The sequence below is a fragment of the Capricornis sumatraensis genome, chromosome 2 (assembly GCF_032405125.1).
Source record: "Capricornis sumatraensis isolate serow.1 chromosome 2, serow.2, whole genome shotgun sequence".
NCBI lineage: Eukaryota > Metazoa > Chordata > Mammalia > Artiodactyla > Bovidae > Capricornis > Capricornis sumatraensis.
Window position 1 is genome coordinate 208,579,092 of NC_091070.1, and position 17,897 is coordinate 208,596,988.

Below are 17,897 nucleotides of genomic sequence, written 5' to 3' on the forward strand. Positions count from 1 at the left end.
CAGTCACAGCAATTAAGTTTTAACATTTTTTTTTAATCTTTAAAATCCACACAGAGCAGTTCCCCCTCTAGGGAGTGAGGTGTAAGCAAGCCTCCCAGAATCCTGCTCCTCCCACATTTGCTCTAAGCATGCTCAGCCCTGTCCTGACTGGTCTTGGCCTACCATCCCTATACGGGCAGGGAAGGGAAGGGTGAGACTCTGGGAAGTCTGTGTGTCTGCTGCACACACCCTGGGGCTGGGGTCTCTATTTCCAGGGTGAGGGCTTGTACCAAGCCATTTATAGCCTTGCCGTCAAGAACTGGCCAGGAGGGTAGGAACACAGAGCCTGGTCTTAGTTTCATCAATAAAGAAGTGCCCCTGTGAGTTCCTGATTCCAAGGGTTTCTACCTACAGCTGTAAAGCGTAAAAAAAAAAAAAAAATCATTACTGGCTAACTTATGCAGCCACCTGAATATCCAATAAATGAAGAATGAATGAGGGTAAAATCAGTTTATCCAATGGATAAAACATTATGCAAATATTTACTTTTACTGTGAGCATATATTACTTTTAAAAATTTAATGATGTAACCAAATGGAAAAGAGCTAATGATTTAACAGTAAATGAAAAAAGTAAGCCATAGAAGTATTTAATTACAACTCCAAAACACAAAAACCAACAACAGTGCCAACTTTCACAAAATGGAGGAACTTAACCAGGATGTTCTTGGTAGCTGTTCACCCCAACTCCCCTAATGTCCTAGCCTGTAAGTATATGCAAAAGTTACCTGCTGTTCTTGAATAAGTATTGGGGTTAGGAATGAACTCATCTGTTTGCCAAATTTGCTATATAAAAGATTATACTCCTTATAAAATGAAAAAAATGAAAGTATATAAAAATAAGACTGGTGTCAGGAGTTCCACGGTGGTTCAATGATTGGAATTTGGCACTTTCATTGCCCTGGGCCTGGGTTTGATCCCTGGTAGGGGAGTTGGGATCTCAGAGGCTGCACGGCTCAACCCAAAAAAAGACTGAATTCAACAACCCACAATTCAGATGGGGGAAGGGGCTTTAATGTTGTTCATATCAAATGACAAATCTACAAAAAAATTATGGTTACAAACAGGAAAACCAAGTCACTTCGACCAATGGAATTTGAAGTTACTGGGAAAAGAAAATGTAAACTCTGTTCCACGTGGAATGAGATGGCTTATCTATAACACTCAACGTTTACGACGACTCTCAAATTTGTAAATAGCTGGGGAGTTCACCGTTTCTTTCTTCACTTTCACCTTCCGAGTTTTATCCTACAAAAGAATAAAAAAGTTACCAGTAAATCACAGGAGAGGGCTGTGTAAAATAGAAAGTTTGATAACTAAAGCCCCTAATTCAGCCCATCTCAACATTCAAAAGAGACAAAGCCCTTCGTCCTAAGGCATCCCTGACTGGATGACTCAGGTCCTCCCCCAGGCTTCTTTCCCTAATGATGTTGGCTGTGCAGAAGTTCTTGTGAAAACTGAGAAGAAAGGTACTCAAATAATTTTTTTTTCTTTTTTGGTAGGGCTTCTCTTACGGAACCCCAGTTGAGAAAGGCAGACCAAAAAGATCTGCAAAGCCAAAGAATTTGACATTTAGAGGAATGATAATAATATGAAAGGGGCATCTTATATTCCTTAGCTCTGCTATTTAACTATACAATGTTGTCTATTTTTAAACACCAGTGAACGACACGCACTGTTTTGTTAACCTGTTTAAATGTTACAGATAGCTGTTCATAAGCTATAAAGTTCACATGCCACCCAATCCTACCCTTGGCTGTTCCAAAGCACTGACTAATAAGCCCCTTATTACCTTCTTAATCAAGGAACATTTCAACACTGTCAGAGTAACAGACACTGGCTCAAACCATTGCCCCTGAGGAGCAGACATTTTCACTGGGGTTGATTTACACAAAGCTGAAATCCAGTTTCAGTTAAGACCTTTACAAGGAAAAAAATAAAATGAATGCCTAAGGCTCTCTCTCCTCACCAGAAGATCTTTGCGAGTCTGAATTTTCTGTGCAATAACGAACAATTTCTTCTCGCGCTCAATCCGCTGTGTCAGGCAGTCATACTGCTTCTGCCTCTCTCTCGCTATCCGCTGCAGAGGAAGCGCACATTTTCAGTGAAACAATTAACAGGATAAAAATGAGTAAGAAACTGTTTGAGTCCACTCAGGCCCAAATGCATAAATGGTTTCATCAATTCCCTCCTTACTCCAGAATCAATGTAACAAGACACTCTGAAGTTGTCCATTTTAAGAGCACTGCATTCCAGAGGCCAATGGAACCTTGGTGACTTACCCAGGGACACATGGTTCACCTGGAGCAGAGGCAGGACTGCGCCTCGAGACTCACAGATCCCAGGAATCTTTCCACTACTACTCGGAGCTGCTTCACCCTTTGTGTGAGCATCCCAGTCACCTAACGTGACGCAGTATAGAGAGAAGCAGAGAAGGGTCCCTGGGCAGTGACCGCAGAGCTCAAGAGAGCAGAACGGCTCTGTCAGTAAAACCTGACCTGAAAATTCTCACTGCTGATGACCCCTCAAAGTCCAATGGTCCTTCACTCTTCCTTGGTGACACAGTGGATAGGAATTCTCCTGCCAGTGCAGGGGACACAGGTTTGAACCCTCGTCCGGGAAGATTTCATGTGCCACAGAGCAACCAAGCCCATGTGTCACAACTATTGAGCCGACAAGCCCTAGAGCCCATGCTCCAGAACAAGAAAAACCACCACGATGAGCTGTAACCGTGAGAGAGTAGGCCCTGCTCACCACAACCAGAGAAAACCCCCGTGCAGCAACAAGACCCAGGGCAACCAAAAATTAAAAAAAAAGAAAGGAATGGTCCTTCAGTTAGTTCAGTTCAGTCGCGCAGTCGTGGCCGACTCTGTGACCCCATGAATTGCAGCACACCAGGCCTCCCTGTTCATCACCATCTCCCGGAGTTCACTCAGACTCACGTCCATCCAGTCAGTGATGCCATCCAGCCATCCCATCCTGGGTCGTCCCCTTCTCCTCCTGCCCCCAATCCCTCCCAGCATCAGAGTCTTTTCCAATGAGTCAACTCTTCGCATAAGGTGGCCAAAGTACTGGAGTTTCAGCTTTAGCATCATTCCTTCCAAAGAAATCCCAGGGCTGATCTCCTTCAGAATGGACTGGGTGGATCTCCTTGCAGTCCAAGGGACTCTCAAGAGTCTTCTCCAACACTACAGTTCAAAAGCATCAATTCTTCGGCACTCAGCCTTCTTCACAGTCCAACTCTCACATCCATACATAACCACAGGAAAAACCATAGCCTTGACTAGACGGACCTTAGTTGGCAAAGTAATGTCTCTGCTTTTGAATATACTATCTAGGTTAGTCATTAACTTTTCTTCTAAGGAGTAAGCGTCTTTTAATTTCATGGCTGCAATCACCATCTGCAGTGACTTTGGAGCCCAAAAAAATAAAGTCTGACACTGTTTCCACTGTTTCCCCATCTATTTCCCATGAAGTGATGGGACCGGATGCCATGATCTTCATTTTCTGAATGGTCCTTCAGTACGAGGGAATTATGGATTTCTGAGAAACTGATGAAAGCTTTGGATTCTTTCTTTTTCTGGAAAGTCTTTCTTCACATAAATGTACATATATGTTTGTATAAATTCATACAAACATACCTACCTAGTCACATAAAATTTTAAGGTGGAAAAAAAAATTTTTTTTAAGGTGGGAAGGAGGTGTTCACAGACTTCCTAAAGCCCATTCATGGATTTCCCAAACCCTCCAAGTTACAGACTGTAAATTGCCTAAGCCACCACTCAGTTCAGTTCAGTCGCTCAGTCATGTCCAACTCTTTGCGACCCCATGAATCGCAGCACGCCAGGCCTCCCTGTCCATCACCAACTCCCGGAGTTCACTCAGACTCACGTCCATCAAGTCCGTGGTGCCATCCAGCCATCTCATCCTCGGTCGTCCCCTTCTCCTCCTGCCCCCAATCCCTCCCAGCATCAGAGTCTTTTCCAATGAGTCAACTCTTCGCATAAGGTGGCCAAAGTACTGGAGTTTCAGCTTTAGCATCATTCCTTCCAAAGAAATCCCAGGGCTGATCTCCTTCAGAATGGATTGGTTGGATCTCCTTGCAGTCCAAGGGACTCTCAAGAGTCTTCTCCAACACCACAGTTCAAGGGCATCAATTCTTCGGCACTCAGCCTTCTTCACAGTCCAACTCTCACATCCATACACGACCACAGGAAAAACCATAGCCTTGACTAGACAGACCTTAGTCAGCAAAGTAATGTCTCTGCTTTTGAATATGCTATCTAGGTTGGTCATAACTTTTCTTCCAAGGAGTAAGCAGTCTCTTATTAATCAAAATAATTTTGCTTTAAATAATTGATTTAAAACCACCACCACCACCAGACATAAGGGCAAGATTCAAACTTTCCCAACTTCTCCAAAGGTATGTTGGTGAAATACCCTATGCGGGACCAATCTCTTTCGGGACTACTGCAATACTTGAGACGTGTCAGTAACGCAGCTAATTGAAAACACAACTCCCTGACAAACAAGGTCAGCACTAGAACACTGGCTCAGCCGGCTCTTCAGCCGGAAGTGTTATCTACAAAGAGGGGAATATTACTGGGCCTCAGACTTAAGCAATTCACCGATCCTAGCATAGTCTGACAGCAGTGGTTTCAGACAGCTTTTGTTTTCACTTCATTGCACAGACTGTCAAATTTATGGGATTACCCAATATAGTCAAACTAATTACGGGTATTTATATTACTAAAGCAAGTTTAGCTGCCTCTGAGCTAGAGAAGCTGCTGTGAAATTAAACATTGGAAGCAAAGCTGATGCGGTGTAAATGATTCAAATCAAAACAGAACAGCTGTCTGCCTGAAACACATTGACAGCAGTTTTTTAAATGAATCAGTCACAAGTGAGAGTTCAACTCCAGAAGACTTGGAGAAAAAGCATGTCTTCTGCATGAACCCAGTTACAGCAATGGAAAACACCATAAGGACAAATCGATACAAAATCTGGGCTACAAATGCAGAACATGAAAGACCTTTGGATATGCATAGGCACTGGTAAAGGTTTAATATCAAAGTATACCAAATCCCTTCATCTTCAGTGTCCTCCTTCCCCCTTCTCTGTATTTTAAAACTGTTACCATCTGTTACAGCACTGAAAGCATAAGCCCAGGGTCAGAGGTGGAGTCAAATGCAGACTTAGGGAATTCCCTGGTGGTGCAATGGTTAGGACCTTGTGCTTTGCTGGGGCCCAGATTCAATTTCTGGTCAGGAACCAAGATCTCACAAACTTCACAGCATGGCCAAAAAAGAAAAAAAAAAAAAAAAGAAAAAGAAGAAGAAGAAGAAAATAAATGCAGGCCTAAAGACCAGAACCTATGCTCCTGACCACTATGCCACACATCCTCCAGTCTCAGAAACTAAGAAACCTTCCTCCACTTCCATTCCCAGCACCAAATTCTCCTTCCACTTCCCTAAGAGAACTTAGTACTTTTTCCACAAATAATCTTATGGAATGCTGGGGGGGGGGGGGGGGGTGGACAGTGGGGGGAAGGAGGAAAGGAACCTAGATTCCCATAAACTCAGACCTGAAGAAAAATGGAGAAACTTACCTTCAGTCGCGTCTGATTGTTAACTCCTTTCACTTTCTCCTTCTGCAAGGTCTCTATCGTGGGTCTGTTGAAGACTCTGTCAACTAGTTCTGGGGCTGTTCGCAGGTGAGTGGCAATATCAAACTGTTCAACTAAAAGTCAAGACAATCCTTAAGGCGCTGTCTCTAACACCAAACAACACAGACCAACACGCTAGACCGTCCCAGAAACCTTCAAAATTTCATACCTTCCTTTTTGGTGTCAAAAAAAAAAACATGTTTATTCTGTTGCTTCCCCTGGAAATCCAGCAGATGGAGCTCTGCTTTTAGTCTTTCAATTTTCTGGAACACAGAATATGGTCTCATTTTATGTTGGGTTCTTCTAGGATATCAGAAATGAATTTGCAAAAGTTTAGACCATTTCACATCATTATCACCAGCCAGCAAAGAATCTGGTCCATTCTTTCAAAAAAAAGGATCACTAAAATGTATCAAGCACCAATCATATGTCAGCTACGGGCATAGCCAGGCATTGCACAAAACTCACTGAAGCCTTATAATAAAAATTCTATGAGACAGAAATAAGGAAACAGCCCCAGGAAGTTCATTTGTCCATAATCATGGGGTTAATAAAAGGCAGAGCCCGAATTTAAACCTAAATCTGTCTCATTCTCAAACTTGACCTCTTTCTACTCCACCATGCTAACTATACCTTTAAAACATTATCATAATTAAGTGTACTTTAAGAAATGCCAAAAGGAATCAACTTATAACTTGAGACCAGTGGATTTCTATTTCTTTTCTTAACCAACAAAAACATATCAGAATAAACATTTTTAGTTGTTACCTTTGCTTCTGCAACTCTTTTCATTTCTATATATTTGATATCCTGAGTTCTCATTAGCTTCAGCTGTTCTGGAGTTACTTCTTCCTTCGTCTCCTTAATAACATGAACTCCATCCTAAAAATCCAAATCGGGAAGATACAGTTCCTATTAGAGTAAAATCACTAGCAAGTTGTAGGCACAGTTCATGGCTGGACCAAAGGCTACATATAACAGCCACTCAATGAACCAGGCCTCTAAGACACATGTTCAACTCAGCACCTCCTGTCACCAACTCAGAACAGCTCCGGCAGTATTTGGATTGAACCTGCACACTACAGCTAGAGGTCTAAAAGAAGTGTTCTCTAAATATGGCTCAATGGCTGACATGTCTATTGCATTGTGACCAGCAGTCTAGATGTTCAGGATTGTATACTTTGAAAATGTAGATGATGCCAAGGAAGCAAAAGAGTGTGCCAATGGAATGGAGCTTGATAAACGTTAGGATCAGAGTTGACTACTCTAAAGCAAAAAGACCACATAATCCTACACCAGGAATCTACACGGGGAGATCTACCTACAGCAGCTCGTGTCATCAAGATCACTACAACAGAGGATATGACTGAGGCTATGATGTTCAGGACTGTCACAGTGGATCTCACAGAGGAAGTGAAGGAGGAGGATGGGGAACTGCTCAAGACAGGGATCAGACCTACAGAAGACAGTCACCTTCTCGCTACTGTAGTAGGCAGGATACAGATCACGTTCCAGAGCTCAGTCATATTCACCTCACTGCTATGAAAGCAAGAAGTTGAAGACTTTCTAAAGCCAGTCCTAGAGTTAGGATATGTCTGTGGATAATATTTTTTTTAGGTGAACAGTGACTTTCACACCTTCTATGATGACTGCTTTTGGTGGAATTGAAATCTTATTTTCATTCTGCATTCAGTGCTTTGTTCAATGTTTTCAGAAAAGCATGCTCTGCATGCATTTTTTTACAGTCTAAATTTTGATTGCTGAAAAGTTTCTACTGTACAAAATTTCATTTAAATGGTTTTTCTACTGAATCTAGGGTATTCTGAAGATTGAAGCCTGTGTGTAAAATCCTTCCAAAGGCAAAAAGCAACAATAAAGTTCAGGTTTTACTTTTATAACGTACAAAAAAAAAGGGGGAAAAAGAACAGGAACGGTTCCAGGCATCAAACAACTGAGACTCATGGGCAGAAACGCATGCAGCTCGTGAAAGGGCAGCTTCACCTTGGATACTGACCAGGAGCATCTGACCAACTGGAGAAGGGCTAAATAAAAGCCCAGGATCCTCTCTCCATCTCCTCCCTCATCCCTATTTTCCTTTTTGAGCTGGAGCTCAAAATACCAACTGATCCATTAGGCACTCACCTGGAGTTTAACCCGGGTCATTTTATAGTAGAATTCATCTGGATTTTTTTCCAGAGCCTTTTTCCGGAGAGCTCTGAGGTATTCTTGCTTTTTCCGGTAATCACTAAAAAGCAGGTTATACAAGTTCACAGCAGAAAAGAAGAAAAAAACCCAACAAGCAAACTTTACAAGCATCTAGTGATATACACAAAATGAAACTCAAAAGAGCCGAAGTGGTGACTAGATTCGATCCACACTCCACTGCTGCAGACCTTGTTCACCTGTGGTTTCACTCCTATCCCAGTTCTACCTGAAACTAATAACAGTCCGTTTTCCATGTAAGTTTTAGTGCCATTTACATCATTACAGGGAGAGACCCAACAAAGCACAAATTAGAACTACTCAGACGGGATTATGAGGCAAGTCTGAGCACCGAGTAACCAAATTAAGATTCAGAAACTACACGCTGCAGCACAGCACAGCAACTGAAATCGTGGACTCTGGAGCCAGACAGTCTGTGTTCAAACCCTGACTCCACCGCTTCTGGCTGAGTAATCTTGGGTAGGTTAGTTAACCACTCTACATCCCTATTTAATTTGGGAAATGGGCGAGATAATAGTATCCCCTCAAGGTTGCTAGGTGGAATAACTTAAGTATAAAAATGATAACTCTCGGAGAACACTGTCTCAGTTATTATTATTATTTGCCTGAAAAACTCTGGGACCCAGAGCAACTCACTGAATCCATCACCATCTGCTCTGGGAGCATAAAAAAGGACCTCAGCTGACATGCATGGCTAACAAATAATTATAAAACACTTTGCAAATAAAGTGCTAAAGAAGAAGAAGAATGGGGATAATTGTTTTATAAGATGTTTTCAGAGTTCATTATCACCCACGCTCAGTCCCATGAATCCATCTTTCACATCTCTTCATTCCACACCACACATGGTGATGTAAGAGACTCAACAACTGGAATGTTAGATTTTATCTTGAATGTCAAGAAAAGAGAGAGAAAAAAAAGATTCAGCTTTTGGCTCAAACACCAAGGCAGAAGCAAATCAAAGCCACCATGAGAAAACGATCTGGAACAACATAATAAAAAAAATTCACAACGCAATGACAGTTAAATAATGCTCTGCCTAAACAAAGAGAGAAGTTAAGGGTCCCAGAAAAGTATCTGACAGGCTGCCAGAGCTTTTGGCCATTTTATCAATGGCAGGAAACTGTCCGTTGTTGGACACTCAGAAGTTCAGCTGCAATACAGGGAGGTTGTAAGCTTTTTTGGCAGCACCTCTACTAGAAGGACTGCACTCACTCTGCACGAAGCTTGTAATCTTTCTTTTTCTCCAGCAGGCCCAGATGTTTTCGAAAGCCGGGCTAGAAAACAAAAGGAAAAAAAAAGTGCTTAGCTTCCTCAGCAAACACATATCCGAATCAACATGACACCTGACAGGAACAAGAGTCTCTGGAGCGCTCAGTAAAACCATGTCCCGGCAGCCAACGTGCTCCCCTGTTCCCTCCCTCCCCCGACTGGGCTCTGCCCAAGGATGAGAGGCCACAAGTACTGCCATGGTAGGTTTCTTGGCCTATTAAGGACAGAGAAAGGCAACAATGACTCGGCACTAAGCGAGCAGTTGCCAGTTGTACTAAAATTACTACGGACTTAATCCAGGGGGTTTACAAAATACTACGAAGGGAAAACATAGTAACAGGGAAGCAACTGTGGTTAAGAGAGCTAAATTTAGAGTCTGAAGAACTGGGTTCAAATCCAAGCTGTACCTCTTAACAATCTATGACCTTGCGCAAGTCACTTCACTTTTCTGAGTTGCTGTTTTGTAAGTATAAAAAGCTTCAAAAGACTGAAGACAAAGGAAAAGAGGGTGGCAAAGAATGAGATGGTTAGATAGTATAACCGACTCAATGGACATGAACTTGAGCAAACTCCGGGAGATAGCAGAGGACAGGGAAGCCTGGCGTGCTGCAGTCCATGGGGTCGCAGAGTCGGACATGATTAAGCAACTGAACAAAAACTATAAAGTGAGAATAACAGGACCTACTTCTCATGATTACCCTGAGAATTAAATGAGACTTTAAAGTGGTAGCTGCCTGCACATAGCAGCTGCCCAGTATATGTGTACTGTTAGAATTCTAATTTTGGTACAAAGCATGAGAGAAAACCAAGAATGACAGAAAATACTTTCTCTGATAGAGAACTTGGATAACATGGGAGGTACGAGGATTAAATCTCGGTATTATCTTTCTACAAGCTATCACTTGTTCAGCACTTAACGTATGGCAAGGTCAGTGCTAGCAACTTTTGCCTTCATCATCATAACACGACAAGTTTGCTAAAAATTACTACTACATCTTAGGCAATTTTGAAAACATAAAATTAAAGGAAAGAAAAAAATCAATATAAAGAATTTGCATGTACTTTTACTTTAGTTTGTAACATCTAGGAGCTTTGACATTCCCAGAAGGTTTAAAAAAAAAAAAAGCCTATTCTCCTATAAGGATGAGTATATAACATGAGTAAAATTTTTATCAATGTGGAAAAAAAAAAAAGAATCACTGCTACAAAGTAATCTGGTAGGCTCATTAAACACAATCTCATTTATCCCCAAACAATCATGGAAAGCAGATAAAGCAGGCACAACTGTTATCCCATTTTTCCAAAAAGGCAAGGCAGTTTAACGAACAGCTTGCCCAAGAACACAGACAGAACTAGTAAGTGGCAAAGCTAGAACTAGACCCATTCTGTCTGGGGCCACAATCTGCTCTTCCCCACTCTCCTACACTGCATCCTCTTCCACTCGGAATGATCTTGATCTTTGAGGAAGTGTGTAAACTCACTGTTTAAACGTCTATAATAACTTGGACAGGATTTTTAAGTCTCCTTTCTCATCCTCACCCCTGAAGTGATGCAAGAAATAACTTAGTTATTTAAAAGAATACCCAAGCCCCCTCCTGATCATTGTTTTAATTACAGCAAAGGGAGGGTGACAGTAGATAAAGAAAACCCAAGCGTCAAAATAGCAACAAGGTAAGGCAGAAATCTTGAAATCTGTCATGTCCACTTGAATGTACACCTGCATTACAGAAGGAAGCCTGGCACTGAATCGGAAATAGTTCCCATAATTACCCCCTCCATACCAACTATCTTCCAGTGCTCCCCCACTGCCACAGTGAGGACCTACAGGAGAGTCCAAACTTTACTCAAAAAGGGACTGCTCTCTTCAATGTGTTTACCACCCTTTCCAATATGGCCTTCTCACCTCTCCCACAAAGACCCTCTACTCCCACTCACACATGGCCTCTGTCTTCTCTATGAATCTAAATCAACTACTCAAAACTGTGCCTTTGGTCACACTAGCCAGGCTCTTTAAGCATCAGATTCCTCATTTGTAAAATGAGGATAACATCCTCCTAACAGGGATGTTGTAGGATTACGAGATAATTCTTATACAGCACGGTTAGGCTGGACCTAGCATATGGTCAGTGCTCAAAGAGACAGCTATTATCATTGCCTTCCAAGTCCAACAGATCTCACAGTGATGCTTTCTCTCATCATCTCTCCTCTTCCCACTCATGTTTCTTGTTGGGAATTTTTGTTTTTCCTTTTTTCAAGAATTTTTTTTTCTTTTTTTTCTCCCCCTCTCACTGGGCATTCCTCACACATCTCTTACAAAGCTGCTTCTTCGTCCAACCCTTGGTGGCCTTTGGATTCAGAGATCTGATCCCTGACTTTGTCAACTTCCAGCTATAGGTGTATGTCTTTGGGCAAATTATTTAACCTATCTGAGCCTTAGCTTCTCCATCAGCAAATGTAACGTAATAGTAGTACCTACTTTCACACACTAGTGAGAGCTAAATGAGGTAATAGAGCGTTCTGCACTTCGTCTGGCTCTGGCACACAGTAAGCACTGCTAAGCCGTTATTACTTTAAGACGTATCTATATATAAGTTCAAATAAGGTGGCAAATTACACTAGTCCAAATACATCACTGAGCACACAGCAAGTTCACAATAAATGTCTGATAAATGCTATTAAGGCGGAAGACTGAACTGTTGTTGGAGGCCTTAGTTCCATCCCATCCCATCAGTGACGCAACTTTAGACACATTCTTCTCCCTTTCCCATCTGTAACGTGAAGCTGGACCAGACATCCCTAAGGGCCTTTCTGGATAGGACATTGTGTGATTCCTGAGAGTAGTGGAATAATGGATTCTGACTACATTAAACGAATTCCCACTCAAGGGACACCCCGCACAAAAGTCCTACAACTGTCCACCTGGCCTGAATCTGGTGTTTATGACCGGGCAAGCCAATTCTGTTCTGTAAACCTCATTTTCCCCATCTATATAATGGGCTTGGAAAACATGAACATTACAGGGGGAGACATAACAAAAAGCATATGCAGCAGATCCTCAAAACTCAGGCATGACGATGATACTGCATTAGTAACACCGATCTCTCTTCGGGCTCAGCCCACAGACGCAGTGGACAGAGCTGAGCATCTTTAAATGCGGACTCCAGTTCCAGTCGGGACACTTAATGGCTGTGTGAACTTTGACCTAAACTTCCCGTAAGAAAATCAAACACTTTACACACAATATCTTATTTAACCACCTCACCGAAACCTTGCAAGATAGCTTTATCTCCCAGGATTAAGGACAGCCGTTCTTTTCCTAGAGAGAACGAACATCCCCTCCTCCCCAACGGCAAGGCTCCGCCCCACCCACGCCGGCGTCGCTAGCATATATTTACATGTATTTACTTGTACCATGCCCGCACGGAGAAGGCCAAGATCCGCAGGCTGTGGGGTAGGGAGGGCTGGGGCGGTAATAGCACATGGGGGCCACCGGCAAGCGCTCAATGGGGCCTGTGGGACCCTACCTGACTTCGCTCTCTGTGTTCCCGCTGCCGGGACTTAGCCGCCTTCCGAAATGCCGCCGCCATGTCTGCTCACTTCTGGAAAAGTTCTGTACACAACGCCGGTTTCTCACCGCTTCAGCCGCTGGACCACGGATCCTACCGGAAATAAGCCAAGCCACTGAGGCTTAGAACCGCCCACTTCCTCCCCGCAGCCTATCCAGCGCCAGTCTTTCCGGATATACGTCATCTAGTAAAGGCGTCCACCACAGGCTACTTCTGGGAAGTGTAGTTCTCTAGGTCTAGTCTCGTGACTCTACAACCTCCCGTTCTTATTCGCCAGAGCGTGTCCACGTGTACCTAAACCTCGCCTTCGCGCTCGGCTCCGCGTTGGCACCTGGGAACACGTGGCTGGCACAGCCCTCGGACAGAATTGGCCCTGGAGTGTGCGCGTGCGCGGTCTCCTACCAGCGCTGCTCGACTTGCTGTATTTAAGCGGTAAGTTTAAAGCTAGGAGCCTTGTGAATTTCCCGGTGTATCGGGAAGGCCGCTCTAAAGAGAGACAAGAGTCCTTAAAACTACCTGTTGCTCTGCCACTTGTTGTCTGCTGCTGCTGCTAAGTCGCTTCAGTCGTGTCCGACTCTGTGCGACCCCGTAGACGGCAGCCCACCAGGCTCCCCGTCCCTGGGATTCTCCAGGCAAGAACACTGGAGTGGGTTGCCATTTCCTTCTCCAATGCAAGAAAGTAAAAAGTGAAATTGAAGTCACTCAGTCTTATCTGACTCTTAGCGACTCCATGGATTGCAGCCTACCAGGTTCCTCCGTCCATGGATTTTCCAGGCAAGAGTACTGGAGTGGGATGCCATTGCCTTCTCCACACTTGTTGTCTACATAACGTTGGACAGGTTACTCTGATACTGACATGGGTTCCTGGCCTTCCCCAATCAACAGAAACTGACTAGAGGTGTGGATGTGAAAGTTGGATCATAAAGAAGTCTGAGCGCTGAAGAACTGATGCTTTTAAACTGTAGTGTTGGAGAAGACTCTTGAGAGTCCCTTGGACTGCAAGGAGATCAAACCAGTCAATTCTAAAGGAAATCAATCCTTAATATTCATTGGAAGGATTGATGCCAGGGAGTTCGTGATGAACAGGGAAGCCTGGAGTGCTGCAATCCATGGGGTTGCAAAGAGTCAGACACAACGGAGCAACTGAACTGAACTGATGCTGAAGCTGAAGCTCCAGTACTTTAGCCACCTAATGTGAAGAGCTGACTCATTAGAAAAGATCCTGATACTGGGAAAGATTGAAGGCAGGAGGAGAAGAGAATGACAGAAGTCAAGATGGTTGGATGGCATCACCAACTCAACATGAGTTTGAGTGAGCTCGGGGAGATGTTGAAGGACAGGGAAGCCTCGTGTGCTGCAGTCCAAGGGGTCACAGAGTCAGAACGACTGAACAACAGAGGCTAGACAAGAAATTCAGGCAGGACTTTACTGCGGCCCCTGCCACTCCAAGCGGGAGCAAAAAAAAGTAACAGGTTCCCTTTCTGGGGAAGAGCTGGGAGGGGAGGCTGGTGCCTTATTAGGGGTGAGGACAAGGGTGTGTCCAGGGTTCAGGCCAGAGGAGTTGCTTAGGTGTGTTCTGCCCACCCCTTTATAGTGTTGAGTGCAGGGGGCTACCCTGCCTTCTTAGCTCTCGACACCTGATTTTTGCTGCTGCAACCCAGGAAGGGATAGTTGGATTTTTTGGTCTTTTTATATCTTTTGGTCCAGAATTTGCCCTAACTACACACACACACACAGTTACTTGACTTTAATGGCATCATTTTTCTCATGCATAAGCCAAGGATAATAATAGCATACACTGCTTGCCTCATAGGGCTGTCAAAGGGCTCATAGTTGAACAGATAAGTCATATTATGGCACTAGTTACAAAGCTCTAAGTCACACCCTCAAGGTGTGGCTGAAAGAATCTCAGAGGCAGTACAATGTAATGATTGGGACCATAAACCATGGAGGTGTGTTCTGATCCTGTTACCAGTCAAGACACAGTTAGCTTCGTTGAAACTTAGTCCTCCATCGGTAAAATGGAGGTAATAATATTATACCTACAATGGTACCCCACTCCAGTACTCTTGCCTGGAAAATCCCATGGATGAAGGAGCCTGGAAGGCTGCAGCACATGGGGTCCCTGAGGGTCGGACATGACTGACCGACTTCACTTTCACTTTTCACTTTCATGCATTGGAGAAGGAAGTGGCAACCCACTCCAGTGTTCTTGCCTGGAGAATCCCAGGGACAGGGAGCCTGGTGGGCTGCCGTCTATGGGGTAGCACAGAGTCGGATACGACTGAAGTGACTTAGCAGCAGCACAGGATTGTTATGAGGTTTAAATGAAATAATATGTTTAAAGTCCTTAATATTGTGTTCACTCATTAGCAAATTCACAGTCATTTGGATCTATTATTGTTATTATAACTAAACCTACCTGTAAGAATAGAGAAAATGTTGAGCACAGCAGGACACTCCAGAGGCATTTGGCTTCTTTTCCACCACATAAAGGTAACCTTCAGTGAGTTCTGTAATTGCACCCATTTTCATCACAAGGCTCACCCCTCCAGCTGTGGAGCTCTGGAGAAAACCTCTACTCAGTCCCCAGAAGTGTGAACCCAGTAAGTCAGTGGGCATGTAAAAGCTGAAAGTAGCTGAGATCCACTGTGTGAAGTTTTTTCCTGCCTCTGAGTCTGAGCCTTGCCCAACTAAGACCACCCACATTAACAAAATTCAGTCTCACTTGTTATTAATCGCTGACCATCGAAAGACAAAGACCTTCATGATCTGGCCCTATCAAGCTTCACCTCAATTAAGAAGCCCAGCTATCAGGCAGAGTGACCAGGTAGCAGCCCCAGTAGCTCCTGCCACTTTCCCTGAAGAAGGCATTTAGTGGCAGAGATGTTCAGAAGGCAGCTCTGCACACTCGATTTGAATTGCACATCCACAACAAGCTTGTGATCTGGGGCCACTTTGTCAAACTCTTTGAGCCCTCTGTACTACTCAGTAAAATAGTGATACAATAATAACACCTCATATGGCTTTGGTGGGGCTTCCCAGGTGGTGCTAGTGGTAAAGAACCTGCCTCCCAACGCAGGAGACATGAGACACGGGTTCTAACCCTGGGTTGGGAAGATCCCCTGGAGCATGACCATCCACTCCAATATTCTTGCCTGGAGAATCCCATGGACAGATGAGCCTGGTGGGCTACAGTTCACAGGGTTGCAAAGAGTCAGATACAATCAAAGTGACTTGGCATGCATGCCAGCATGGCTTTTGTGAGACCCAAAGGAAGTAACAACTGGCACTTAGCATGGTACCCTGCGTATAATTGGCATTTAAGCATTGTTTAGTTCTCCCTATGCTCTGTAGAAGTCAGTCGTTTCACCTTCTGCACCCGCAGACCCATTGCAAGGCTTAGGGTCATGAGGAAGGTGTTTCTGGGCAATCTGAAAGAGGGTGTCTGCTCAAATAAGAGGCCTGCAGGGGCTGCAGGCAGTCCAGCAGGCAAGAATGAGCAATACAGCAGAGAAGGAAGGGAGTTTTCTCACCAGGGGGGAAGAGGGCTTGTGGTTACAAGCATCAGAGAGTGATTCAGCAGCCAGAGGAAACCATGAGAGGCCTGCCAGTCACCAGGCACCCAGGGCCTCCTTTTGTAAACTTTCAAGGGAGAGAACAGCTGGGAGACCCTGAATAAGCCACCCTCCACCCCAAGATAAGGAAGGTGGGGACCTTTAGGGTTGAGGGGAGGGACAACCAGATCCCACTCACCCAAGGCCAGTCGGCCTGGCCAGCATTCAGGCTCTGCTTCCAGCCCCAGCTCAGACACACCTGTTCCCGCGAGGAGGGGTGGGGGTGGGGAAGACTGGTGGGGACCTGGAACAGGGAGTCCATGAGGCTGATCCCTAGACCTCCCTGGGGCATGTCCACCTGTGTCGAGGGAAATTAGAGCAAGTGGGGAAATGTGAGCCTGCTGGCAATGGAGAGGGGAAAGGATACAGCCCTGCGCTACGCCAGTCTCCTTCCCTTAGGCTGGGCCAAATCAAAAACCTCCTAACTTTCCAGGGCTTCCAGATTCCAAGAAGCAAAATCTTACCACTTGACGAGGAAAGAGAGTGTTGGGTTGGAGGAGTTGGGCAGTGGCTGGGGGCGGCAGGGGGTTGAGGGGGTGTCCCCTATGTTGAATACCTACTGTGTGTTCTCACCCATTCCTCACAATTATGCAATGAGACTGGGAGTCCACCACTCTGAACAGATGAGAGTTGGAGGGTTCAAGAGGTTAAATGACTACAGAGGCTATGGAGCCTAATGATTAAGTTAGCTCCCTTTGTTTGGCTGGGTTTGTTTGTTTGGTTTTTTTGGTGGTGGGGGTGCCTAAAGAGCTTTGACATTTGATTGTCTGGATTTGAATCCAGGCTTTGCTATTATTAGCTGTGTTACCCTTGGCAGGGTACTTACTCTCTCTGTTGCCTCCATGTCCTCATCCTTAAATTAAGGATAAAATTACATATTTCACAAAGCTGTTGGATAGTCAAGTGCATTAATATATGTAAAATGCTTAGGCGGGGACTGGTGCAAAGTAAGAACTCAGGAAATACTGACTGTTATTCAGGCTGCTCATCAGAGATTCAAACTGAGTAAAACCAGAGACCCCAAATCACTTTGCTGTACAGCAAAAATTAACGCAACATTGTAAATCAATTATTGTTGTTGTTCAGTAGCTCAGTCAAGTCTGACTCTTTGCAACTCCACGGACTGCAGCATGCCAGGCCTCCTGTCCTTCACCATCCCCCGAAGTTTGCTCAAACTCGTGTCCATCGAGTCAATGATACCATCCAACCACCTCATCCTCTGTCGTCCCCTTCTCCTGCCTTCAGTCTTTCCCAGCATCAGGGTCTTTTCTAATGAGTCAGTTCTTCGCATCAGGTGGCCAAAGTATTGGAGCTTCAGCATCAGTCCTTCTAATGAATATTCAGGACTGATATCCTTTAGGATTGACTGATTTGATCTCCCTGCAGTCCAAGTGAATCTCAAGAGTCTTCTCCAACACCACAGTTCAAAAGCATCAATTCTTTGGCGCTCAGCCTTCTTTATGGTCCAACTTCAATTAAAAAGAAAAAAGACCCACAATGGTACCTTTGATCCAGC

The 17,897-nt window shown here is 44.3% G+C and overlaps 1 protein-coding gene and 1 pseudogene across 1 annotated transcript; one reads left to right on the forward strand and one right to left on the reverse strand.

Moving 5' to 3' along the window:
* Positions 1-633: 633 nt before the first annotated feature.
* On the reverse strand, positions 634-12,845 carry UTP11 (UTP11 small subunit processome component). Its single transcript, XM_068965484.1, has 8 exons — positions 12,723-12,845; positions 9,142-9,203; positions 7,846-7,948; positions 6,472-6,585; positions 5,873-5,966; positions 5,647-5,777; positions 2,008-2,118; positions 634-1,286 (listed from the first exon to the last, which is right to left on the reverse strand). Exons 1-8 carry the CDS (start codon positions 12,783-12,785, stop codon positions 1,203-1,205), a joined length of 762 nt encoding a protein of 253 aa, XP_068821585.1. The 5' UTR covers positions 12,786-12,845; the 3' UTR covers positions 634-1,202.
* Positions 6,692-7,273, forward strand: LOC138073633 (transformer-2 protein homolog beta pseudogene; annotated as a pseudogene).
* Positions 12,846-17,897: the final 5,052 nt, after the last annotated feature.